Source organism: Petromyzon marinus, chromosome 3 (genome assembly GCF_048934315.1).
Source record: "Petromyzon marinus isolate PM22_M1 ecotype Great Lakes invasive population chromosome 3, UKy_Petmar_22M1.pri1.0, whole genome shotgun sequence".
Taxonomy (NCBI): Eukaryota; Metazoa; Chordata; class Hyperoartia; order Petromyzontiformes; family Petromyzontidae; genus Petromyzon; species Petromyzon marinus.
In genome coordinates, this window is record NC_133669.1 from 2,879,405 (window position 1) to 2,906,713 (window position 27,309).

Genomic DNA, 27,309 nt, shown 5'->3' on the forward strand with positions numbered 1-27,309 from the left:
CAGAACGACCGCACGCACTTTGGTTAATTCCCTGCAGAAATTATGATGAGAAGGGTGACTCCGACGTGAATTCTCATCTTAATGACAAACGGTAGCTCTCAGATGCAACGCTGCCGCCGGCTGGAGGCTTGCGCAGCTGCCAAACTCTGCCCCACCCTTTCACGTTTCCTATTTACCCACTGCCCAAACTTGTCTTGTCCGTGACACGCAACGTTACGTCTAAATGTACCGCAGCCCACCGTGAGCGCTCATACCTTTCATTTAAAGCTCACGTCGCTATTTGGCAGGGCGCTGGTTAAGACAAAGGAGGCGGACTTTGCATGTACATACGAAAAAGAAAACAACTAAAATCATTACAGTCGAATAATAAATAACGTATCCGCCAAGTTGGAAGCGTATTTTCCGTTTGACTTGCCAACGTTTAACGCCACATTTGTGTGCGTCAACACCCGTTTGATTGTTTGACTCATGATGTCCACTTGCTAATGGTAATTTTGTTTTTGGCCGAATGCAGCAATGCGCCCAACGCCCACAAAATTCTGGAGACGCAAAAAAAACCCAACCCAGCCACACGCATGGAAGCCACGAGGAGGGAAGGAGGGAGTGACCGCCCCAGTGCTACCACCACCACGCATCCAATCCCCTAACACCGAGCCTGGTGGGTGGGGGAAGGGGCCCTTTGTAAACAAGTGCGATGGGTCTCCTCCTCCTCCCATCGTACTCCCCCATCATCATCATCACCATCGCCCATTCCTGTCGTGCCGGGCAGGACCCTGCTGCTGCCGCTGCTGCCGCTGCAGTCCGCGAGTGTGCGGCGATGCGCAGTTGTCACGCCCCGACGTGACGCATGAAGCCCCATCCCATCCCCTCCCCATTTCTCTGCCGCAAGCCGTGAGCTTTGGGCGTTGGTCTCGCTCCATCTCCACTTGCGAAGTGCCTCCTCACGTCTCCGTCTTCTCCCTCTCTCTCTCCCTCTCCGTCAGTGCCGGTCCCGCCCGGCTCTCTGCTCGTTCGACCCGCCGGGAGAAAGGGGTTTCACTTCTCCTTCTTCTTAACAATTCGTCGTAGCTTCATCTCCTCGTTCTCCCCCAACATCTCTTGCTCTGCCGTGAGCGTGCAAGTAAGTGCGCAACTGTCACTCGGGACACACACGGAAGGTGGCCGCTGAGCTGTGTTGGAGAGATAGAGGAGGAGAGGAGGGGGAAGGAAAACAAACTTTTAAAGTGTTGGGATTTTTGTTGTCGTCCTGGGAGTGAAAAATGCAGCCTCCTCCTCGCCTGCATCAGCGACGGCAGTGCCCGTTAGCCGCCGGAGTCGGAGCAGCAGCAGAGAGGCGCGGGGAACGCGCCCTGGCAACACGAGCAGACAGAATCCGATACTTTTACACAACACAGGAATAGACCGCGTTTATTCGTTTATCTACGGGCCGAATATTCGGTGTGACGCCCTGTATAAAAGTGTAAGTTCTCTTCTTTTGTTGTTGCTTTGCGAAACGGAAAACGAGCGGTTTGTTTTTGGTTGTTGTTTGCTCGTTACAAACATTCTTTCAATTGCAGATGCGCTGTCATATACGAAAAGAAAACAAATAGCAAGGCTCGGGAGGAGAGGGAGAGAGAAAAAAAAACTTATTTTTGCAGAGTTCCGTTATATTTGTTCGCACAGTACAATTGAACGAGAACGGCATCGGTGCCAAATGTGTTCGGTGTGCGGCAGAGCGAGAGTGGTGTTGTGGGTGGTGGTGTGTGGGTGGTGGTGTCGTGCTGACCGCCAGGAGTGGCCACTGTCAAATGCGTTCGGTGTGGGGCAGAGCGAGAGTGGTGTTGTGGGTGGTGGTGGTGCTGTCGTGCTGACCACCAGGAGTGGCCACTGTCAAATGTGTTCGGTGTGGGGCAGAGCGAGAGTGGTGTGTGGGTGGTGGTGGTGGTGGTGCTGTCGTGCTGACCACCAGGAGTGGCCACTGTCAAATGTGTTCGGTGTGGGGCATAGCGAGAGTGGTGTGTGGGTGGTGGTGGTGCTGTCGTGCTGACCGCCAGGAGTGGCCACTGCGAGTGGTCAGCCCTCCAGGGCTCTCACCTCCTCGCGTGGTTTGTTCGAGGCCGCTATTTCGGGTGCCAATTTTCGAACGTTACATTCCATGCATAGACATTCGGTCGCGTATTGCATTGCAGTGTTTGCTGTTTCGTTGTTAGTGTGTTTTATTTGTTGTCCTTCCAACTACCCCGCCCACCCCCCGGCTCCTCCGATGAGCACGGTTGTACGGTGTGTATGTTGAACTTCTTTCGCACCGTACGTAGTCAACCGTGCTAAATCGGAGGTGCGGGGGAAGGACAATAAACTAGACACAAAAAGCAAATTAGCTCTATGTTGGCTACGTGTGGTGCGAACTAGGTTCAACATACATTACACGTGTTGGACGAGGGCGTGTGCGTGGTGCGTGTGTGTAATTAATAAGAAAGTGACAGATGTGTGTTCCGCTCATAACAAGCACGTTCGGTTGTGCAAAGGTGCTTCACATGGCACGGGAAGTGGTGAATGGCAAATTGTGTTCGCGAATTGCGTTGTCAGCAAGGACGCTCAGCGCAACAACAACAACAACAGAAAAGCCCTCGAGTGTGCGAAAGACACTGACCCACGACACACGCCACCTATTCAAACAGAATGACCCAGATGGCGGTGGGGTGGGGAGGTCCTTGTGCGTGGTGGAGCAATGCGAAACGTGCGGCTGGATAGTTGGGCAGATGCTGCTGCTACTGCTTGCTGCTACTGCGCTTCGGGTGGTATTTATAAACGCCCGCTTGGGGCATCGCCTTTTCTGGGACGTGACATCATTGTTGGGCCGGTCGAGAATCGTGTTACCTATGTTTAAGCAATGGGGGGGGGGGGGGGGTAAGGGTGTTACAACAAACAGAAATGCTGCTATAGTGACCGAGCCAAATCAACTGTTAGAATAGTAATCATCAACACAATATGAATGTGCTGGGGGTGGTGGAAATGACGCACGTGCGCCGTGAGCCGCGACAAATGAGATGGCGAAAGAAGGTAAACAAAAACGTCGCTGTCTAACGTGGAAGATTGTGAGGCCGGATGAACCCCCCGCGTTTGCAAATGAACAAATCCCAGCGACGGATGACACGCTTCCGAATAAAAGGCGGAATCATCGCCGACTCGCTGAACCTTCGAGTGCGGTAAGTTGTCGTCGGTTCCCCGCTGCGGAATCAATCGAGATGCTCTCTTTGCAGGTGACCATCGGGCAAGTATGTTCCTGCTACTTTTGTTCGTGATCTTCCTGCACATCGTGCCCATTGTGCTGCTCTTCGTCTCAACCATCGACAGCGTGAGCACATTTTCTGCTGATAGTCGCTTTTGTTAATCCCGCATCCTCCCCCCCCCCCCCCCCGTTATCCTGAACAAGTGGAATGGGCATTCTTTTTTTGTCTTGCAGTGTGATCTTTTGAATATTTGCAGCCCGTTCGGTTGTGGTGGCGGTGGTGTTTTGATTCACAACTGCTTTTGTATCTGTGTGTGTGTTTTTTCAGTCATGGTGGGTTGTGGAGAGCAACGTCACAGATCTGTGGTATTCTTGCCATATTTATAAAGAAGAATGGAAGTGCAATGATATTAATTACAAGAACGAAGATGCAGGTAAACCATTCTTTATTACCGTCGTTAAGGCATCGTCAAAGGCGCGCAGCACGATTAGCGTTTGTAATATTACATTCCGCCATGCTATGCTAATTGAATACTCTATCTGTGTCGATCCATATAGTGAGATAAAAATGTGTCAAATTATATCATGTACAATATTGCATATATTACCTTCAGGATATATTTTAAGACTCGCCATGTGGTTTAACCGATTTCATTGTTTGACCCTCTGGGATTGACATTCCTAATTCATTTAGAGGTCCTCTGACCTCGCCTTCGCGATTAAAATAAGAATTGGCCTGAATGAGAAAAATCTATCTGAATGAATAAATAACGGCAGGATGTGCATGGGTTAAACCATTGTCAATTCTGGTATTGAACTGGGTGATGGGTGAGTGAAGGGGTGTGTTTCTGAATGCGTAGCTGGTCGTGTGGTTTTAAAATAGCCAAACTATATTTGGGAACTACCAGAGTCAGCTAAATACCTCGACGCTCTTTTGCGCTACGTTCATGCCAGCACTATCTTAGCTCTTACTTGTGATTTTGTGATGTGCTTTTGGAATATTTGAGGAAACATTTGAACGATCGGTCGTGTAATTTATGCATTGCATAACACCACAACTGTAAACGTCACGAGAGGGCCGACGATGATTCCACTCGGTCCTGCATAAGCTGCATGTGGTTGTAATTCTTTGTGTAGGCGTGTTCTAAAGGGATTTGCTAAGTGTTGCGATGAAAATAAACACAATGAGCCAGATACACGTGGTTGTCAAAATAGACTTTCCGAATAATAGTACAATTTAAAAAAATAATGATTTGGGCCGTTTTAGAAGGAATAAAGGTACTTTACCAGCAGCACGTGACTTAAGGACACATCTATTGTATATTTTTTATTACGAGAATCAACGTGAACTTTTGCCAGATAACAGATTCACGTCAGAGATGTGCGAGTACAAACGAATTATGGAACAGACTAAGGATCCCAGGTCTCTTGAGTTTCATTTCAAATCTGACGGCCATTTTATCCTTGTGAAGGGAATCAGTTACCAAGTGCATACACATTGCGTTGTATTTAACTTGTGTTTCGCTTTTGAATCAGTGGAGCAAGCCAACTCTACTGGCCAAACCGAAGTGCCTGAGCAATGAGACAAGGTTTTATAGGGGGAATGAGGCAGTGTCATGTAACAAGACCAGTAGCATCCTTGCCATTTTATTTGTAAACTAATATCAACTGCGGAAATACAAGTCCAAGAATACTTTATGATTTTACTTAAAATAATAAATTTCAAATTCCATAACGTATGCTCGACATGAGCAATGCATCTATGAAAATCACAAACACAAAATTGTCTGAATAATTTTCTCTTGTTGACTAGATATATATATCATTTGTTGGTTAATTTTATCAAAATGTATTCCCAATTGTCATATCAGCGCCACATGTCATGTGACAAATAATCTGTTGGGAAATCTCAGGATGTTGCCCTTGTTGGAGAATTGCTGCAGAAGAGTTTTCAGAAGTGATCTCTTTTATCCTTTACACAGTAGGGGTCACACTTTCTCTCCACTTTTCTGTAAGATTGTTCATCTTGCAACAGTTAAACGAATAAATTTGTAATAGTCAGAGCTGGATTTTAGCGTAATTAAGTTCAAAAGCAAATGTTACGTGATGGGTTCTTAAAAAATAAATGTGAAACAACATTTTTTTTCATCATTAGACCTCCTTTGCCAGTACCAAAATGTAATAATGGGGTTTTTCCCCTTTTTTCTGGCAACAAAACTGAAACCATTTTACAAGGATTCATGTCTGCATTAACCACAATACCTGCAATCAAAATGCAAACAAAAAACATATATGATAATATATGCATTGTCCTTGAAACTGATTGGTCCACACCAAGGGACGGCTTTCTTTTGAGCCTTGACCCAATTGGTGCTCGAATTGGTGCTCGACCACATGACGCCATAAGGCGTCATGTGGTCGAGCATCAATTGTGGTTAATGCAGACATGAATCCTTCTAAAAAGGTTTCAGTTTTGTTGCCATAAAAAAGGGGGAAAACCTTATTATAACATATTTTTTATTTGACACTTTTCATAGAAAGATCACAAAGCGCAGTACATGTTTAAAATTGCAACGCTCAATACAAGAAAAATGTGCCACACAAGACTAAACAGATTGCACCAAGTTCCTTGGCATTTGTTTAGCCATCGTTGACTGACCTGGCTCCCTCAACACCGCTAGACTTGAGAACCTGGTTGATTCACAGGCGGCTAAAACTCAGATTCGAGCCCAACATCTCAGTGGTGCTGGCTCAGCGCTCTATCCTCGGGGCCATTTGGCCGACCTCTTATTTATCAACTTAAAAAATAATACTTCAAAGGGCTTTTCTCAATGCCAAAGAATGCAACATTAAAAATGAAATTCAATATTGACAGAATACTCATCTATTAAACATGGCGCTTTGTATATTCAGATAATTGTGAATAATGGATGTTGTTAAACATTTATTAGTTCTATTTTTATAGAAATACCCTACATTTTTACAGCCGAAGTAGAATAAATTGTGTTGACTCGGGGAAAATATTGCCCTTTGATGTGTGACTATAATCTTCATTATGGTTTGCCAAACTGAGGTTGCCAAAGGTGGGTGTAAACATGATCCGCATTGTAACAACAACCTAACACTGCCCTTGTCCATGTTAAACACGCGTGTGGCACCACTTATGGGCTATGAACCTCATAACACTGCTGTGTTAACATTTATTGTTATTTTGTGATTGTAACATTAATTTACACCACAGCATTCGTGTAACAATCAGATTGCTACAACAACAACAACAAATATATCTCAAAACGTTTCACAAATTCCGCATGCTGCAATGCAGCCTCTTCATAGGACAGTGAAGAGGCTGCCCTATGAAGAGGCTGCGTTCAGGACAGATGGGTGACCATCATGCATAATATATTTTGTGGTAGGCTGCTACTGCTGTGAGGCTACATCATGGGCGAGCCAAGGTCAGTGCAGCAAAATCCATTGTACTGTACTACGTTCCTACGGCCACCATTCCCCACCATCGCCAACCTGCTCTGTTCAGCGCGGTGATCTACGGTCAAATAGTCCTGCGACCCACGTAAAGTGGGGAGGCCCTCGTCCAACGGTTGATTGACATTAGTACCCAAAAAATATATAAACCAGCGGTGTAGCTATTGAGTCAGGAGGAATCCGATGAGCTATGAAGATCTTTTCACAGATGTCCAGAGTGCCGGGCGGTGTGGCTGCACCAAGGCCCGTAGGCCTCAGGGGCCGCAGTAACGAGCTATGAAGCATGGGGAAGGCGGCTGGGAGGCCCTGTTTCATTCCTCCCTGACCACGGAGCCGCGTTACACCCAGCAAATAAACCGAAAAATCTCAAGAGGCTTGTCCCGACTGAAAGCCATGATGCCTAGACACAGTAAAAGGCCCTTATCCTGATCGCCCTTACAACCATCTCCAGGAAAACGGGGCCCAAACGATACTATGTATCCAGTCTGACCTCGGCTATGCGCAGATAAACAACATGAGAGCATTTCCTGATGTGACATTGACGCCAGTGTCGTGGGACCGGGCCGCGGTATTGCTTATCTCGCTGCCTGCAGAGGCGTTTTGTTTATTGATATGAATGAAACAAATTCGAGTCCCTGCATGTTGCAGCATTAATGTGACACGGTGTGGAGCAATCTGGAGATACATGCCACCGGCGGATCATTGAAGATGATCAGAGGGCAACTTCTGTTATCTTCTAACGCCGTTATCTGCGGCCTCGCTCCGCCACTTCAGCAAGGACAACAGGAGTAGTGCCATACTGAAAACACTTTTTGCTTACGTGATTGAGCACCTTATGAATGAAAGATATTTCAAAAAAATTACAAAGGGTGACAAAACCTACTTTGGAAGACACTGCGATCGGCCTCTTATCCACATCAACATCATTAGCCACAATAATCCACTGCTGGATTTAAGACCTCACCAACCAGTTCAATCAATGCATACACATCGGGAACGTGGACAATAATGGAGATGGAACAAAAGCTCAAAAGTGTAAATACTTGGGATTACACTGAGGGGCAGAGGGTGGACGACGTGGGTTAGAGAAAAAAGACAATTCAAGCGACATCAATTTGACTCGAGAAACGTAAGTGGGCTTGCGTAGGACATATTGCTAGATTGGATGATGGCACATCGATGGTAGTGGCTACCAAAAGGAGGGAACGCACCCGAGAAGACAATCCCCTTGGAGATTGAGCGATGGGAGCAGCTCGCGCTTCGGAATGAGCTGCTTTGTAGCATCATAGAATCTGAAGGGATATCGTAGACATGCAAAGACCTAATGATGATGAATTATTCCAGGAGCAAAAGGGTTAAAGAAGTGATGGATCTGAGATATATACAGTATGTTTTATTGTTCAGGTGTGAAAATTTGCGTGATGTAAAGGAAGAATAGCTCACGGTCAAGAGTTTAGGTTGTAAATTAACTTTAAGAAATGTTGAGAGTTCGTGAGTGGAATCTTCACTGGGGACAGACTTTTTACGAATACAGAAGACTTCAGTTTTTGGAATGTTGCGATGGACGAAATTGGGGACTAAGCCAAGAGGAGGGAGCGCCGAAACGGGGAGAGAGAAAAGAGAGTGAGGTGGGGTCAGCCAAATCGAAGACCACGGAGTGCCAATCACTTTGATGTGGTGGTCAATAACGAAGCCGTACATTCAGGGTCACAAAGCATGAAGATAGAAATTGAGAAGAGCGGAGAGCCGAGGTGTGTGACCGTTGCAGAACACTTCAAAAACAACAACAAAAACTGTTTTTGAAGGAGTTGCAGATGTTGATTGGGTCACAGGGAAAGGAGTTGGTTGTGAAATAGCGCAGAGGATAGGTATGAAACGGGTTTGTTGAGGACACACGGTTGAGCTGAGGAGAGTGACCGAGGAGAGCCGCAGCTGAACCAGCCGAGCTCGGCGGCCGAGCCAATCAGCTGCTGAGTTAGGGAAGTGAGCCAATCAGGTCAGGTGGGTCCAAAAACAAAGGCCAAGCAGACTACGGATGTGAGCCAACTTGTCCAAGGGAGTCGGCAAAACGGCCTGAGGGTGACATTTGGGCTGAAGGCAAAACCAAGTGGGAAAGAGTAATGTGTCTGTTGTAGTGAAGCCAGTGGTAGTGTGGTAAAGCCAGTGGTAGTGTGGTAAAGCCAGTAGTAGTGTGGTAGAGCTAGTGGTAGTGTGGTAGAGCTAGTGGTAGTGTGGTAAGTCCAGTGGTAGTGCGGTAAAGATATTTATAGTGTGATATTGCCAGTGGTAGTGTGGTAAAGCCAGTGGTAGTGCAGTAAAGCCAATGGTAGTGTGGTAAAGCCAGTTGTAGTGTGGTAGAGCTAGTGGTAGTGTGGTAAGTCCAGTGGTAGTGCGGTAAAGACATTTATAGTGTGATATTGCCAGTGGTAGTGTGGTAAAGTCAGTGGTAGTGTGGTAGAGCCAGTTGTAGTGCGGTAAAGCCAGTGGTAGTATGGTAAAGAAAGGTATAGTGTGATAAAGCCAGTGGTAGTGTGGTAAAGAAATGTATAGTGTGGTAAAGCCAGTGGTAGTGTAGTAGAGTCAGTGGTAGTGTGGTAAAGCCAGTAGTATTGCGGTAAAGCCAGTAGTATTGCGGTAAAGCCAGTAGTATGGTAAAGCCAGTGGTAGTGCGGTAAATAAATGTATAGCCTGGTTAAGCCAGTGGTAGTGTGGTAAAGCTGAACGTCAGAGATGCCACAGGCTAGGTGATGGAACTCAGTGCTGGGCACGTGTCCGTCTGGTTTAATCTATGACTACACCGGGGTGAGACAAAGTTGTGAATGGCATCAAAGTCGCAGATTCACGATCGGAGCGGATTAGGGGAAGAAAAACACCGATGGATGAGCTCGCCACTAAATTCACCTTGATTGCACAATTTCCACGAGTTAACTTGATCAAGAATGGGAACAGAACTGCAGTTGGCTGACAATGGCAAAACAATGCCGAGACAGTGACCAGCAGGACACTGGCGGTGTCTTCCACTCTACGCGAAACTCGTGATCGCCATCATTTTCCAACGTGGATATGAAAATGTGTTTACAAAATCACACACACACACACGCAAAAATATCAGGTTCGTATTACCGTTTGAACAACGAATCGAGAATGCAGGATACGTACCTTGAAACAAATTATGAATAATTGGTGAAAGGGAAGCAGTTGGCGTTTGGGGTTTACATTTGCGATGGTGAAACGGCAACTCTCTGGGGTGCGCACGGTTGCGTGCGTGGACTCAGGAAGCTCCGCGCAACCGCTCACACGGGATGCAATTATGCAAAGTGCACTTTTCGCTAATTTATCCGACACAATTGATTTTTGGGGCCAGGCATCAATCACGAGCGCCTTTGCCGACCAATCGAAGCACGCGACGGTTTTGTGTGCAGCCAGGTACGTTCCGTGCACCGTGCATCCTTGCAGAATCCCTCGCCCCGCCGTACGAGGTGCGATCTGCGTTTGCGGCAAGTCTCGGATTGGACGGTTTCAATAAAATGGGCAACTGGATTGTCTGTTGGAGGCATTGGAGAGTAAATTCACCACGTTATCCATAATTTCCAGTGGACGAGAGAAGTGTGGGTGGAATGGAGCAGTGGCGCAATTGTGGGTGCGCTATAAAGCCATTGACCTAAGTTAAATTCCCAGCCACAGCTAGCATCAGTGATGAGCGATTATCTGAATTGGTCCTCCTGGGCCCCACCGTTACCAATCAGCACTGAGTTGCGTGATGAAATATTTTGGTCAAACAACGCCTTATGACCATAGTTTTGGGAGGCCTTCATCAGGCAGTGGATTGATGGAGGGCTGTAATTAATTATTCATATTTGCCAAGAGCAGTTAGTGGCGTATTTTAGGCTTCACGAGAAGCAAAAGACTTCAAGATGTGCTTGGCCCTGCTGCACAAATCCAATTTCCTATTACTCTGCTATCTCTGAGTATGCCATGAAATAAAATTAAAATGATAAAATAAAGTGTAATAAAAAAATGGGGAAACGTGAAATTGCGCACATATATTTGACTGATAGGGGGATCTGTGGTGAAATGTAGAATGGGTGACTGTTAAGTACACATTCATCACAAGAGTTGGGTGTTTCATCGAGGACCCTGTGCTGGCATTGCAAAAATGTGACGTTTTGCAATGCCCAAAAAAATTCTGGAAATGTTCCGCCCCAACTCAGTGTGCAATGTGTGCAAAGCGGCAGCTGCACCCATTGCAGAGCTATTACTAGGACACTGGATAGGAATAATATCCATTTGACCTGCCGCACCACCCATCATTGATGCCTTAGGCCTCTACTTATGAGGTCTGACATGGCACGAGGACAGATCTGACCCTCTGCAGATAGACGTTCCGAAATGCCCGCCACTTTCTTCAGCGTGTTCGCTGGCAGCAAAACGTCCGACGGATTCACCTATTAAAAAAAACGACGGCAACTCCTTTATCGCCAGCTCCAACAGCAGCACACCTTGATGAACTGGGTGGAGCAGCGAAAGGGGCGACCGTGTGGCAGGAACAGGGCTATACAAGGCCACGCGATTCGTCGCCACCATCAGATGAACAACCAGTGTACACCAGACGAAAAAACTCCTGCCTGGCATCGACCTGTCATAGGAGATGACCGCAACCCGGACCGCGTGATTTTGCCAACTCCACTGACCCAATATAGCTATGGCAGCTGGTGGAAAGCGCTCGACACCACCACCGTCACGCCCTTCGATCACACCAGTTTATGATAGACCCTGCTGCTCAGCCCAGAGGGCAGCGGAACCCTGACGACGCAGCTCACCTTTCGTACCGTTCGGTTTAGTTGTAAAATAAAGACTACATTTTGCATGTCTCTTTGTCTGAGAGGCGATCAAATGTATGTTGAACTTCTTTTGCGCCCTACGTAGGCAGCCGTGCAAATCGGAGGTGCGGGGGAAGGACAAAAAACTACACACAAAAGGCAGTTCTCAAGAATGAGTTTTTTCAATCGAGATTTAAAAGTGCACAGTTCCAGTGGCTTCCTAATATCGGAAGGAAGAGAGTTCCAGACGGCCGCAGAAGCGCATCTGAAAGCATGGTGACCGTCTTTGTTCAGTAGGCAGCCAAAAGCCACTGCTTCTGCGAGAGGATACATGATGGTTTACGCTCCTTGACATGATCAGCAAGGTAACTGTGGTTCATTGGTGGCAAGCACCTTGTGTGTAATGAGTGCCACCTTATATGAATGGGTATGACCTTATATGAGACGCAGAAAAGGGTGAACGCCAAGCGAGTATTCATCACTTGGAGTGAGGTGCCACGAAAGGAGGCGATCGTTGGTTTTGCAATTCCAGAAATTGCTCTAAATCTGTTAAGCGAGTGTTATTGAAATAACATTAAGTAATTTGGGTTTAACATTTCCCAAGTTGCATGCTCCGTTATAAGAAGAAATTGCACCGGAGAGCCTTAAACCTGTGTGATATGAGTAGCACGAGTTATGGTCCTTAATAAAGTTTTTTTGGGTTACATCACGGAAGTATAAATGTGTCGTTAAGCCCGCCACCACCCGACATCATTAGTAAGAGTTCTCACGTCAACAAAACATGCCATTTCGTTACGAGTTCAGCACACCGGTGTGTGTTGGAGAGCAAACCCACAACATTTACAATTACGAGTAAATGGTATTTGAGATAGCTTTTTGGGTATCAATTTGAGAACTTTGCATGTACACTGTCGTGTTACTCATCCTGACCTTTGCCCTCAATCCCCCATCGTCATCTCTTCTGTGCGCACCCTCAACAGTATGCTCTTGCCCATCTGTACGGCCCTCTGTCTCCTGTGGGGCATCTTGGGTATTGGAGCTATTTGCGATCGGTCGCCATGTCCCCATTAAAAAATATATACGGTGCCCGTAAATGGTACACGAGACTCTTCTCGAAATGAGACCCGCCTGGGCTCTTGCGTTCTCACCTACTCAAACAAAGTAAACGCGAACGCTTGATATATACCGATGTCCTTCAGACTGAAGATTATCCTGCTGTGAGATGATATCGCCAAACACGGACAATTTTCAACGGATATAGGCTGACATACTTACAATGTTGTCACGGATAATTTAACGTCTTGCCACCGTACGTGCATTTAATAGTAAATCATACTTCACAACATTTTTTGCCAATCCAATCCTTAGATGTGAGGGTTGTTTGACCAATTCTTCACCACACTAGTTCGGCATGGGTTGGTGAAGCGAGAAGCCCAGCAATCACTCCACTGATGTTCGCCATCGATCACTGTGGATCTAACGCCAGTAGTTGGGTTGCTAGCGCAGCGCACTAACCACCTCAATACTCAAAATATATATATATTTAATCTTAAAATTTTGTTTCGTTTGTGGAAATGATGGAAAATATTTTTTTTACAGGAAAGTATCTTCGTATCGTTGCTTGTAGAAATAGAAGGTACCTTACTCCCATAGTGTTCAGACTTATCGCGCCATGGTATTCAAATGAGAGTTCGTGCTGGTTGGCTGCATTGTTGTGTTGATTGACGCAAGGGCTGTGGTTCCCATCTCGCAAGTAAGGGCGGTTTACGGGCAAAGTTGAGCCTCCAGATTCCCATCTTTCTGGGAATTATACAGCGGTTCGGAGTGAGACGGGGGGTTGGCCTCGGGCTATGCGGAGCCCCGGCCCACTCCAATGTGAGAGCCGCACCAGAGGACACTTTGCATCATTGCCAACTCCACGTTTTTGTCGCTAAATTGAGCAACTTTTTTTGTGGGTTTCCCTACAAGTGACAAGATTTTGTCACAGCTACCCACGACGATTTGAACAAGGAGCCGCAACACCGATGTCTCGGTGCTTGTGCACACAAATGGCAATGCAGTTTCGCAAATTATTTGTTTGATTTTGAGAGATGCATTTTGAGACGTTCTTCGATTAGAATGTTATGCAGATGCATGAGCGATTCCAGGTGTATATTGAGGATTAATGTACTGCGTTTGATACTTGGTGAATTCTCTCGTGACAGTTTTGACTTTAGATGGTCTGTCTGGTGACATATAGTGCCTCTTTGAGGTTCATTAGTAAAATGTATACTTTGAACAGTTGGCAACATTGGGCGAGAATCTGGTTTTCGGTACCGCGGCCAGGAAATCATGGTTCTTTGGTGTTTTCATTTGAAGAAAAATAAAAACATCTTGATTTCCCAAACTTGGAAATCAGAGTTGATGTCTGGCAGCCACATGGTGATTGCAATGTTTCTGGCCCTCCCCGCCTCCTGGCTTGGAAATAACGACTGTTTGTTTTCCCGCAGTACGGTACAATGCCCCCCAGTGAAATACACGGAGTTATTATCCGTTGAAAGCCCATTCGGAAAAAAACCCCAAAACTTCTATTTTGCAAGTGAATGTTTTGCAAAAACTGTAAGGACAATGTAACTTTTTGTAATCAAAAATGACAAAGGTGGTTATCTCATAATATGTTATATGTTCTGGTGGGGAAACCACTGATGATGTGATACACATACACAATGGGGTTTCCTTGAAAGGAATGCGTGCATGAAACGGTTTTGGTTTAAAAATCAGTAGTCTGAAACCGCATGCCAGTGATGGAAAAGGAATGCCTGATAAAATGCAAGGTTGCAACTGCACTGGTCTAAAGTGCACATAAGGCATTTAAATAAATCATTCCAATAATGATTTTAGAATTCTATGCTCCCTCTTGTTCCCTACAATTATGGATACATAAGCAGCGGCGAAAATATTTAAGAGCATAACTTTAAATAACCCGCACGGACTCGTCCTCGTCATAGTATTGTTCAAAACGATTCCCCTTCAATGCAGTGCTCATATTTACGAAGATGATCTGATGAATATTATTCTGCATGCATGAAGCGGCCTCTCCCGTCGACATGCACAGTGCAAACATGCTGCAGAAAAAAAAGCCATGTGCACACACGATGCGTGCAAAAAGCATTGCATGTATGTGCATATATATACATACATACATCCGTCTAGCGACGTGCAGCATACAAACAGCAAGGCGGCGATGACGCCCCTGCACAGAAGGGGGATAGGAAAATCCCTGAAGCAAGACATTCAAGAGTCTACCACACTGACAGCGGTGTCCATCAGTGGTGCAGTGTGGTTGGCATGGGTCCTGGTGCAGGGAATTAAATGCCTCACCTCACCACGCCCCACCGTCTAATTTCCCACCCTCCAGCTCACATACCCCAGTGCAGTTGCACAGCAGTCTGCACACTTGACTAGCGGCGATGTCACTGGTGTCAGTCTTTCCAGCCGAGGACGACTGCACGCGTGGTTTTTCTAATTGCGATTGTTGTGGTGTCATTTGTGCACCGCAACGTGAATATTTGGAGGGTTTTGTGCATCACCCCCACCTTAGTGGGCGTGAACAGTGCGGCAGCAAGGCTATGCCCCGTGAATTTAAACATTCCCTCTTTTGTTTTCAGTCGAATACAGGCATGTGTCTAAAGCAGGAGGGGTTTATTTTTATAATCGGTTCACATTACCTGCTGCCACCATATGGATCAGACACATACACAAGGGCAAATAGTAATGACACGAGCTGAAAATGTGATTTGTACAGAACCATGCGGAGATGCACGCAGGCGCGGTAGAAAGAGGTGCACATGGACGACAGAACACATGCAAATGAAAGACATCGCATTGACTGTTAAGGAATGTAAAGTGCGCTTGTCGCATGGAGGGTTGATGGCAGATGAACAAGAGCGATGACAGAATGGCAGCCAAAAGGAGAGAACACGATCAAAAGGATGCCCACAGCAAAGGTGGAGTGATGTGAGCAGCTGATGTGAAGCCGTGCGAGATCATTTGTGACGTCGCAGGACCTCGAGGGATGGCGTCCACAAACGGGAGGTTTAATTCCTGCAATAGATAAATGGCAGGGCTGTTGACGACGACGACGTCGAAACTGACGTTGTTATTTAGCAGCCTTGCTTTGAAACATAATTATCGGCAATTCCATCGACGAGCAGCGTCTAAATGCCTGCCCACCCCCGTACATTTTCGTTGAGACGTTGCCAGCCGCGGTCATTCCCCCTCGTCGACCGCGGTGTCTGCTGCTGCTGCTGCGGCGGCGGCGGTGTGTTCTTTAGGCCACGTCGTACTACGGCGGGCACATCTCACGCTCTGCACTGCAGGTGGCAACACAAATATCATGGAGGGGAGGTGGGGTTGGGAGAGGTGCGCAGACTTTCAAAGAAGGAGAGTAGAGAGAGAGTACTACCACCAAGGGGGGGGGGGGTGATCGTGAAGAATGGTGCGGTGAGAAATGTAATGAATAGTCCCATTTAGGACACGGCCCTTCCCTCGCTGTGTGGCTGCATTCGCTGGGGCGCAGGAACGGTTGGGCACACGCACGCGTACATACCCCGCCAACGGATTTGCTGCCGAACGCTGAGGTCGTACATGTAAAAGATGTTATTCCGATGGCCCAAAAACGGTGACGACAACAAGCCGGGCCCGATCTGCCCGTGCTCACCTCCTGTAGGATCAGACGCAATTATTGGGCGTTATTGTACACGGGGCGCACACGTTTGCGTCTGCAGAGCACGACTGAGCTCTGGAAGATTGACGCCAGTGTCCTTAGCTCACACTCCCTAACGGTTCCGAGGCATCTGCTATTGTCAAGGCGTATTTACTGACAGCGCAGTGGCTCGCCGCAGACGGATATGCACGGGGCTTAATTTTATCCGGAGCTGTGGCCCTGGAAAAGATTTGATGGGAAATGAAGCCGTTGGATATGCTTGAAGGCTCACTGCTGATAATGATGGATGACATAATAGCCCAGAATGAGCCCAATTTCGTCAGATCTTTCAAGCTAAGCAGACTTTAACCTGAAGATTGGATGGATACTCGGGGCTGTGCTACATTTTGGTCAGCAGAGGTTGGTCCGACAAAATCCATTGTTGTACAGTACAGTACTGGAATCCTATGTTCCCAGGACGATGCTCCCCACCTTCACCAAGCCACACCAACCAGCGTGGTGAAGTATGGTCAAACAATCCCCATGGCCAACACGGCACGAGGGCGGCCTTCACGTAGCAGTCGATTGACAAAGGGCTAAAAAAATAAATGCCGCAGTCTTATTTTATTGCACAAACTGTATTTAATAAAACCCAAATGTTACAAATACCACTGTGCACCCATTGTCATTTGCCCTTAGCTGACATGAAGCTTGCTGGTGGGTAAGGCTGAGAGTGGTTAAGTGATCCGCTTCATGTTTGCAGATCACACGCAAACACATTTCCAACGCTGGTTGACACGTTTATCTCTGTGCCACGGCGAGTGAGTGTAACATCCTGGTCCTGACTGCACTCTGGATTTGTGTTGGCCATGCAAACCGTTCCTCGCTGTCTTCGTTACTTCTACAAAATGCACTTGTGCGAGATTCATACCCTGCTGCTGCTATTTTTCTGCTTTAGGCTTGGTATTTGTTGCGGTTTATTTTGTATTATATGTATCCATTTTTTTGTATATTTTCTCGGCAGCTAACACAGCTAACGCTGCCGAGAAAATATATAAAAATTACTATCATTCCCACAACGTACGGTAAAAACGAGAGAGATAAAAAAAACGTTCCGCAATAATACGAAATGGATAAGTACCCAGAAACGGCAACAAATACCAAGCCTGAAGCAGAAAAATGAGGCGTGTTTACGACCGTTTTAAGGTTTAGCTGGGGGAGAGGGGTGAGGGTTTGGAGGGGGGGAATTTGCGGTTTGACCGCCATTTCTTACCCAGTAGTTGACCCCAATAACGACCAAACTTCCTGATTGACATCTGGTCGGGAGTTAGTGACCGGTGGTGCTGAGCACAGATGAGGATCTGGTTCTCAGCGGTGACCGTTAACCGAGAGTCGCGCGTGGGGGGAGGTGGAACTGGGGGGGGTTCTCAGTGTTTTCGCAGCAGCAGGAGAGTGGAGGAAAATCGTGCGCCCCGCAATGTTCCAACGTGTTAAATCGTTGCCGCCAGAGTCTCGGCTTTACTGAAATCTTGAATTGCGACGCTCGCACAAACATTTGCAAAAGCGCTGGTTGCCGATAAAGGGTGCATTGTGCATGTACCAGAAGTGTGCACAATGCTTTCTCCATTCACGTGTTCGACTGTGGTGTAAATACATGTTGACATTGTACAAACATACACTCTATATATACGTTGTACATTTGAACACGGCTGTCACGTATTTGCTGTGTCACTTGACACTCTGAATATTATTATTTTACGGTTACTATTTTAATTTTATTTTTAATACCCTTGCAAACGAGGTATTCTGTCTCAACGGACCGTCCAGGTGAAATGTTTTAATTAAAAAAATACATGGAATGCGAGAGACAAGGGGAGTGTGTTTATAGCCTTCTCTGGTATCCACTGGCGGCTACGCGCGCGTGTGATTCTGCAACGCTGTCAGTGACTTAATCTTTGCTGTGTATTCCGCCCAGAGCTTGTTGAGCATATGCAAAAAAGGTAAGGGCGCAGCCCTGCGATTGCTTGCCCACATCCCTCGCAGGCAGACGGGCCCTCCGCTAGAGGAGGCTCTGGAGAGGCCTCTTTGGGGGATATTTTTGCCTCCACGTCGAGGCTGATTTCGTACGCAGCCTCGTGCGCACTCTCGACACGCCGGCCTGTCGCCAACGTTCGTGACGTTCGCCACGATTGCTTCCCGTTCGCAGAGTGGATTCAGGCGGTGCAAGCCCTGATGATCCTGTCGGTGATCTTCTGCTGCTGCGCATTCTTCGCCTTCGTCTGCCAACTGTTCACGCTGAAGAAGGGCGGCCGATTCTTCATCACCGGAGTGCTGCAGCTTCTGGCGTGTGAGTGAGACGCACGTGTGGCGGTTGCGAAAAGACGCAGATGCCTTGATTCCGAGTGGTAATATAATGGTGAATCTACGTACGGTTTGTTCAACGCAGGTAAAAAGGTCATTAGAATCAGAATCTTTATTTATCCTTGAGAAATCCGATGAGCTGTGAAGCTCCTTTTCACAGAGGTCCAGTAAGGGGCGGGTCAGAAAGTTACAACAACAAAGGATACAAACAATGAAAAGGAGTGCAAAGTATGGGAAAGGAAAGAAAATCACAAAAAATAAATACTTAAAATAGATCAAGTATATAAGTTGCGTCTTTAAAAACCGCCAGAGTGCCCCCTCCATACAACTCAACTTCGCTCGCCGGGAAGCCTAAAAGCTGCGTGCTTAGGCCAAACAAGCGAGCTACAGGTACAAGGAGGGACATTCTATTTGAGGATGTTTTAAGAACACGAGCCGTTAAAAAGCTTCGTCAAACCAAACTTTACCAAGTCTTTTTATAGTATTGACATTTTAGCGCGATGTTACGTGAGCTCATTATCGTTATTTTTGATGGGCCATTCTCTAACAAACCCCATGATTGATGTGGTATTGGGAGGCCTTCATCCATCAGTGGATTTACAAAGGGCTGTAAAGTAGTATTTAACTATTTAAGATCTGCCTTATCTTTGCGCTTGATGTGTATCTCCTTGTACAATTTTATTGAGCGCAGTACAGAACGCAGAGTAGTGTTAGTAATGCCACATGCCACCCATTCAAAGCACGTGCACGTGTCCACAATGAGGTATGGGGTAGACGCAGCCCTGGACTCACGGTGAGCATGATGGACTTGCAATCCAGAGGTCGTCTCTTTGACCTCCCCGTGAGGAGTTTGAAACAATTAGCAAGTTACTTCACCACCCCCTACACCTCCAGCCCCCCCCCCTCCCTACTGAAAGCAACCCTACACAGATATATTAAAGAATCCAATACTCTATTGCCTTACGCTTGGCACGGTTACATATTTTAGCGTGTGATACTTGTATAATAAATCGTAATCTCGTTTATTAGTGCCACATTTAATTCATTACACATCAAAAATCGTCAACGGTATGAAGAAATGTACTCCACTTGGATATGCTGCAGAAACAATCCAGCAAAAGCAAAAGACCACCCCATATTGTTTCAGACAGCAATATAAAATGCATTTCTTCCCGGTTAGCAATAAATTATTGACCAAAACATTCTAGAGATGCAAGATGAATGAATGTAGCCTGCAACGTTGTATGCGAACTTAAACGATGAAAGATACATATTGTAGGTGGTTTCCAGAAACCATGTGGCATTCGCTTAGGACATTACACATTTCCATTTCATGAGTCATTACTCATTGGAATATATGACCAAAAATGTAATATTGTCAATGAAGCTTCCCAGATGTGCTTGTAAAAACTGTATAAAGGAAAATGTGGCTTGGTAGGACAATTAAGAGTTTTAGGGTTGAGAATATGTGGATAAGGGGTCTGAATATAATAATTTAAATAAACAGCCCCATAAGCACAAAGATTTGAGTGTTGGCAGAAGGCATTTCCACAGCATTGGCTATTTTCCTCCAAATATCTTTGGTGCCAAACACGTACCTTGGGTCCAAGGTACTACATGTAAAATTAGACCTGATATTGTTTGTAGAATGAGAGCGAGCTTGACAAAAAATGGCAGCTGTATTCATCTTCATTTAGAGTGGTATGTATTGCTTTGGAGTTTACAAATGTTATACATACAATGGAAAGAGACCTCCCTGAGGCCTTAGACATTCAAAATTGCATTGGTTATTTTGTGAGTAGGAACATACATTTGAGATAAGATACATTATTGCTGCTTCAGCAGTTTTACACAATTTCATAAAAAAGTTAAAAGCCAGGTTGAGTTCTATTTATGAACATAATCAAACATTAACGGTTACGAACTTGATTAGGTGCTTTCGTGACTGCAGGAATTACTCTTTGGTTTTTTCGATAAAGTCACGTAGGTGACTTTACCGAATAAACCAAAGAGTAATTAACGGTTACCTTTTGCTAAATCCCTTTTATCGTACAATGATTGCCGAGTGTGTAGCTGTCATTACAAAGGACATTAGAATAGGGGCCCTATTTTGTTTCTCCTCGAGGGCGATGTAAAACTTTTGCTTACATTTGGTCTGCTCAGCACTTGCGCAAAGCCGTCGTATGTGCACACGCATTTGTAAAAAAATCCCTACCGCATTTTCGCGTTGTGTGGGCAGAGGCATTCTTACATGGAGGCAGCTTTGGGTACATGTCAGCAATTGTTGCCAATGCTAAGGAGGGGGCGAATGTGTTTGCCCACGTGGGCTCAAATAGGCCCACGAGTGCAGTCCAACGTGGAAAGCCCCCCCCACTTCCAACTTTGATTTGTAACTTTTATTTCCAACGTGGTCTTCTCTGCAGCAGAAACTGCCTTGCAGGAGGCTTGCCTTACCTTTCCTCTCTTTGGGGAAATATTTCGGCATCCTGTTTAAATATTTTTACGCTTCTGTTTGCATGATGAATCCCACCTCGCCGTCACGGCTAAGCAATGGAACGCGCCAGGAGAAACTCGTACATTCCCAGCAAACGGCTGAGTTCACACAGAGGACCTCGTGAAAAAAAACTCACCACCAACCGCAAGACCTTCCTTGAAGCTGCGGCAGTTACTTTTAACAAATGTATAAAACCAGCTGTTGTAATTAATTGATAGCATTAATACACAGTTATTTGACGTCATCATTAAGCAATAAAGCAATATGTTGTTTATTCACACTGTGGACATATACGGGATATTTTTTATGGTTAGGAACATTGTTTCTTGCTCCTTCCACGTTCAGGTGAAAATTTATTCCGTTGTTTAAAATGTGAAGGAGAGGTGAGATGCCTCTTTGGTGCAAACATCTGTTTTTCCATGAGGAAGTAAAATGTGTCATTGTGGTAAGTCCCTAAAAACATAGAATATTTTAAGGTCCGAGGAAAACCATATTTCCGTAAACAACCCTCCAATTAGCCAATTAGTCTGTAATTGAAGGGTGTAGTTACACAGAAACATTTATGACTTTCCGCAACTTCTATGAACTTGTATTTCAACAACAAACACACCCACCCAATACGCCCAGCCACCCACCTAACAAGTTTGTTTTCTGCATTCATATTTTTGTGATGAAAGTCCAGCGTAATGTGTCGGTGCCGTATTCGTGTGCCCCCTCCCTCTCTCTCTCTTGCAGGTGCCTGCGTTTTGACCGCTGCATCCATTTACGTCGGCTGGTTCCAGCCTCAGCATCTGCCCTCCAGTGGCCCGGGCTACTCCTATATCCTAGCGTGGGTCGCCTTTACCCTCACTTTCCTTAGCGGCATCATATACTGCTTTTTGCGAAAGAAGGAATAATGTAGCGGGCACGTTCCCGAGTGGGGTCAAGGGTGCTTTTCCTGGTTGGAGTACTTTTTGTTTTGTCATAATCACTGGTACTCCCTTTGCAGACGATGCCACAAGGTCCTCAAAAACTTACAATGCTTTCATTTTGTACATGTTTGTAAATAGACAAGTTCATTGTTCAAGAATGCAATAGGAGTCATAAACGTAACATTTTATTTTATGATTTCACGTGTTACTTGACCGAGGCATCATAAGAAGTGAAACTACACAAATATTAATGTATTTTCATCTGTGAAGTATGCAATCGATAGTACTTAACAATAATGATAGTGAGCATGTTTTCTGCATAACATTTTTACATTTTAAATGTTTCATGTTCTAAGATTGATTACATGATTCTTTTAAGAGCTAAGGTCTATGCCCAAAAGACTTCCATTGCTTGCTGAAATCTATGCAAAAAATAACAGCATGTAAAGTTTTAAGAAGTAACGTCATTGTATTTGCTAATTTAAAATCACGAGATTATGATGGGGCATCTCTTGAGGACTAGACTTCACGTGAAAAGCCTTGACTACAATGCTTACAGTACAGTGTATTAATAGTGGCAAATAAACTGAATTTATGAAATACAGTGAGGGGAAAAAGTATTTGATTCCCTGCTGATTTTGTACGTTTGCCCACTGACAAAGAAATTATCTGTCTATAATTTTAATGGTAGGTTTATTTGAAGAGTGAGAGACAGAATTACAACAAAAACATCCGGAAAAACGCATGTCAAAAACGTTATAAATTGATTTGCATTTTAATGAGGGAAATAAGTATTTGACCCCTCTGCAAAACATGACTTAGTACTTGGTGGCAAAACCCTTGTTGGCAATCACAGAGGTCAGACGTTTCTTGTAGTTGGCCACCAGGTTTGCACACATCTCAGGAGGGATTTTGTCCCACTCCTGTTTGCAGATCTTCTCCAAGTCATCAAGGTTTCGAGGCTGACGTTTGGCAACTCGAATTTTCAGCTCCCTCCACAGATTTTCTCTGGGATTAAGGTCTGGAGACTGGCTAGGCCACTCCAGGACCTTAATTTGCTTCTTCTTGAGCCACTCCTTTGTTGCCTTGGCCATGTGTTTTGGGTCATTGTCATGCTGGAATACCCATCCACGACCCATTTTCAATGCCCTGGCTGAGGGAAGAAGGTTCTCACCCAATATTTGATGGTACATGGCCCCGTCCATCGTCCCTTTGATGCGGTGAAGTTGTCCTGTCCCCTTAGCAGAAAAACACCCCCAAAGCATTATGTTTCCACCTCCATGTTTGACGGTGGGGATGGTGTTCTTGGGGTTATAGGCCGCATTCCTCCTCCTCCAAACATGGCGAGTTGAGTTGATGCCAAAGAGCTCCATTTTGGTCTCATCTGACCACAACACATTCACCCAGTTGTCCTCTGAATCATTCAGATGCTCATTGTCAAACTTCAGACGGGCATGTATATGTTTCTTGAGCAGGGGGACCTTGCGAGCTCTGCAGAATTTCAGTCCTTCACGGCGTAGTGTGTTACCAATTGTTTTCTTGGTGACTATGGTCTTAGCTGCCTTGAGATCATTGGCAAGATCCTCCCGTGTAGTTCTGGGCTGATTCCTCACCATTCTCATGATCATTGCAACTCCACGAGGTGAGATCTTGCATGGAGCCCCAGACCGAGGGAGATTGACAGTTCTTTTGTGTTTCTTCCATTTGCGAATAATCGCACCAACTGTTGTCACCTTCTCACCAAGCTGCTTGGCAATGGTCTTGTAGCCCATTCCAGCCTTGTGTAGGTCTACAATCTTGTCCCTGACATCCTTGGAGAGCTCTTTGGTCTTTGCCATGGTGTAGAGTTTGGAATCTGAGTGATTGCTTCTGTGGACAGGTGCCTTTTATACAGGTAACAGGCTGAGATTAGGAGCACTCCCTTTAAGAGTGTGCTCCTAATCTCAGCTCGTTACCTATATAAAAGACATCTGGAAGCCAGAAATCTTTCTGATTAAGAGGGGGTCAAATACTTATTTCCCTCATTAAAATGCAAATCAATTTATAACATTTTTGACATGCGTTTTTCTGGATTTTGTTGTTGTTATTCTGTCTCTCACTGTTCAAATAAACCTACCATTAAAATTATAGATTGATCATTTCTTTGTCAGTGGGCAAACGTACAAAATCAGCAGGGGATCAAATACGTTTTTCCCTCACTGTATGCAAGGTATTATTATCAGGTATTTTCTTCATTTTAGCTTTCTATCAAATATAATATCTGGACAAAGTAAAATTTTTAAACATTTAATTTAAGACACTAATACCATAATATTGTGCTTCAGAAAAGTAATGTGCAACATATTAATTATAATTAGCTATTTTTGCAGTATTTTACGTTTTTTTCCCCTAGCTTATTTCAATTTACTCTATGAGAAATAAAACTAGACTTCTTACATTGAACTTTGTTTAGGTATGATTATTTTTAATGGGTAATGTATTGAATCCAATGTATTGAATCCAATGTATCCAATGTATTGAATCCAATGTGTTGATACGTAAGCTTAAGTTGAACCGTTTTGTGTTAGCGTTATGCGAACGCTAAAAGACAATAATATCACAACATGCAATACACATTCTAAACAAAAATTTGGTTGCAATCGCCTTCATTAGGGTCTGCAAATAACCAGATTCCTTGCACATTTCATTGTCAAGCGACTTCTGGGGTGCAGATAGGTCTGCCTTTGTCTCCCCTTTGCGTGATAATTTACTTTGCAATCAGAAAATTGTTGGAAATGTTGACTTAAGTGCAAAATTACGAGGGTGAATGACCTGAGACCAAGCGGCACATTCACACGATCGTCTACTCGAGAATTTATTACTGCATTTTCTCAAAGTTGACAACACTGGGAACGGCTTGCTCACTAATTTCGTCGACGAGTAGGATCTGTCGCTGGGAAATGCATAAGTTTCGTATTTACACCCGGTTGATGCTCTTAACGAAGTTGACCGTGTAAACTTATGAGTTGATTGAAAAAAAACCCAATATTGTCCATTCCAAGCACATTCAGATTTCAATAGTGCAGAGGAAAGAGTGGATCGTGTGATACTTGTGATCTGTGATTACCAGAAACAGCAGTAACCACCCTGGGGCTCTCCACTAGTAACCTACCGTTATATCTGCGTTGCATATTGTAAACACTTGTACTGTAATGCTAACCCTCTTAGTGCTATTATTATTTTGTAATAATATAAACACGTCGAACAAGAACACCCTACTAAATCCAGCGCACCTACGATCCGAGTAATATTTTGTACGTGTGTTGTGCGGTCACGCTATATGTCAGGATTTCTGTGGGGGCTTTTGGACTTGGCACGATTAAATGTTGGTGGGCATCACACCAGCTACAAGTGTTTATCCAATCCAAGGCAGTCACGGAAGGAGGTGCAAGTCGTACGGTTGCAACAGCGACCGAATGCTATCCAAGAATCACTGGGTGGTCCTGAATGAGTAGCTAAAGAGACCAATCAAATTTTATGGGATTTATTTTTTTCAATAATGGACAATTGAAAGTGAATAATCCAATACACTGTACTCGAAATGCAGTCATGCCATGTCTACGATGACATTCTGTTGCTCAGCCTGAAATAAAACTCTTGTTTTAAATATTCCAAAGGTTGCGTTTTGTTTACCTTCGTGTACTGTACACAAATAAATACGGCCATTGATACTTGATACTTCACACGGCATATATATTGATACTTCCCACACGGCAGAAGTTACGCGTTGGCAGGAACAAATTCAGAAGAGGCCTCACTTTCGATTTAAAGCAATCGTGACTGCAGGGATTCATCTTCTTGGTTCTTTCGGTAAAGTCACGTAGAATGGAAATAAACAATAAAATGAAAGTTATTTCCATTCTATGTGACTTTACCGAAAGAACCAATAAGATGAGGCCTGACTTTGCTGATGAGACCCTGAAAGTCAAACTCGGTGCAGGGCTTGCCTGCTTGAAATCACGCTGCTGAGATACATTGGTCCAGAAGGCAGAGGCATACAACATGTATTTTATGCAAAGAAACTCACTGCCCTATCCATCCATTATTTGTAAAACGTGATCCTCTTACTACAGCTTACAGTGAGTTTGATCTCAATGTGAATCTCTTAAACGAGTCTTGTCACAGTGATGCAACGTTAGTCAGTTTTTAACCCTAACTCAAGGTTGTGCAGTGGTAACAATTTGGCTAGCGGCAAAAAATAAAAACCCTGGGTTTGATTCCTGGCCCAGATGCCTTTCCGTGTGGATGGTGTATGTTCTCCCCTTATTTTACACCGCTCACCTCCCATAGCTTAAAAAAACACACAGTAACCGGTATTGGCCAAACATCGCAATGCTGAATAATTACCTGCAGATGACTCGATTGGGCTTACACAGCAGCAGCAACAACATCGCCCCCCTACTGCGAAAACGAGGAAGGACCCTCCTGAGAGCGGCTTGGGACTCAGGTGAGGACTTCGTGTGTAAGCAAGTGGAATGAATAAATAGTTACTAACCGCCACGATATTTTAAATATACAGTAAAGTTTACCTACTGTACCTCATAATAAAGGTTTTTGGGTTAGATCGCGTTTATTTATAAATGTGTCGTAACCCTCCACCACCCGACACGGCCAATCAGCAAAAAAAAGTGTCACGTTGACAAAAGACAAATAATTCACTACTTCAGCCCACCGGTGTGTTGAAGAGTTAATCCACATTTACAGTTTGAGTACGACGTTTCGCTGGTAAATACTTCCAGCATCATCAAGCAATTCGCCAGAATGGTAAAGCCCTCGCTCGCTCCCGGTTTTATATAGAGCAGCAGGGTGACGTCATCACTTAACTCATCAGGTGCAGTGATTAGAGGCGGAGGGGGGGGGTAATGTAATAATATAATCGATTAGTAATCAGTCATTGGTTATGATTAGTAATGAGTTGTAGATTAGTAATTCTTTAAATCAAAATGTAATGTGTATTATTTAATAATACGCTTCCAGGCCGCACTAAGCCGGTAGCTGTCAGAGCGATTAAAGTTATTCTTGTTCCTCTCAATTTCAATGGATTCTCTAATTAGTCTTTGCCAGTAATAATTAGTTTTACACACCACTGCAACATTGGAGGGTTATGACACATTTATAAATAAACGCGATCTAACCCAAAAACCTTTATTATGAATAATATTGGTCGCGAAAGCCTACGTGTTAAACTACTGTACCTCATTAGCCTACTCCATTATTCTAAAATATTCCAGGAGCACAAAGATACATTTCAACAATAGAGGGGTTTTTTTAGGGGGGGAGGGGGGGCTAGATCGCGTAAATATAAATGT

At 44.9% G+C, this 27,309-nt stretch overlaps 1 protein-coding gene across 3 annotated transcripts; it reads left to right on the forward strand.

The window, feature by feature from the left end:
- The first annotated feature begins 740 nt into the window (after window positions 1-740).
- On the forward strand, window positions 741-25,616 carry LOC116951620 (peripheral myelin protein 22-like). Of its 3 annotated transcripts, none has more exons than XM_032970407.2 (5): window positions 741-1,120; window positions 3,240-3,334; window positions 3,537-3,642; window positions 18,402-18,542; window positions 21,786-25,616. In XM_032970407.2, the coding sequence occupies exons 2-5, from the start codon at window positions 3,257-3,259 to the stop codon at window positions 21,944-21,946; spliced, it is 486 nt and encodes a 161-aa protein (XP_032826298.1). In that variant the 5' UTR covers window positions 741-1,120; window positions 3,240-3,256; the 3' UTR covers window positions 21,947-25,616. The 3 variants fall into 3 exon arrangements, with proteins under 3 accessions (XP_032826298.1, XP_032826304.1, XP_032826289.1); XM_032970413.2 differs by lacking the exon at window positions 741-1,120 and adding an exon at window positions 1,182-1,459; XM_032970398.2 differs by lacking the exons at window positions 741-1,120; window positions 3,240-3,334 and adding an exon at window positions 2,886-3,185.
- Window positions 25,617-27,309: the final 1,693 nt, after the last annotated feature.

Coding starts and splice junctions, on each gene's coding strand:
- LOC116951620 (XM_032970398.2), top strand. CDS start 3,027: ATGGCGAAAGAAGGTAAACAAAAACGTCGCTGTCTAACGTGGAAGATT. Junction 3,186..3,536: donor TCGCTGAACCTTCGAGTGCG/GTAAGTTGTCGT, acceptor GTGTTTTTTCAG/TCATGGTGGGTTGTGGAGAG. Junction 3,643..18,401: donor TTACAAGAACGAAGATGCAG/GTAAACCATTCT, acceptor TCCCGTTCGCAG/AGTGGATTCAGGCGGTGCAA.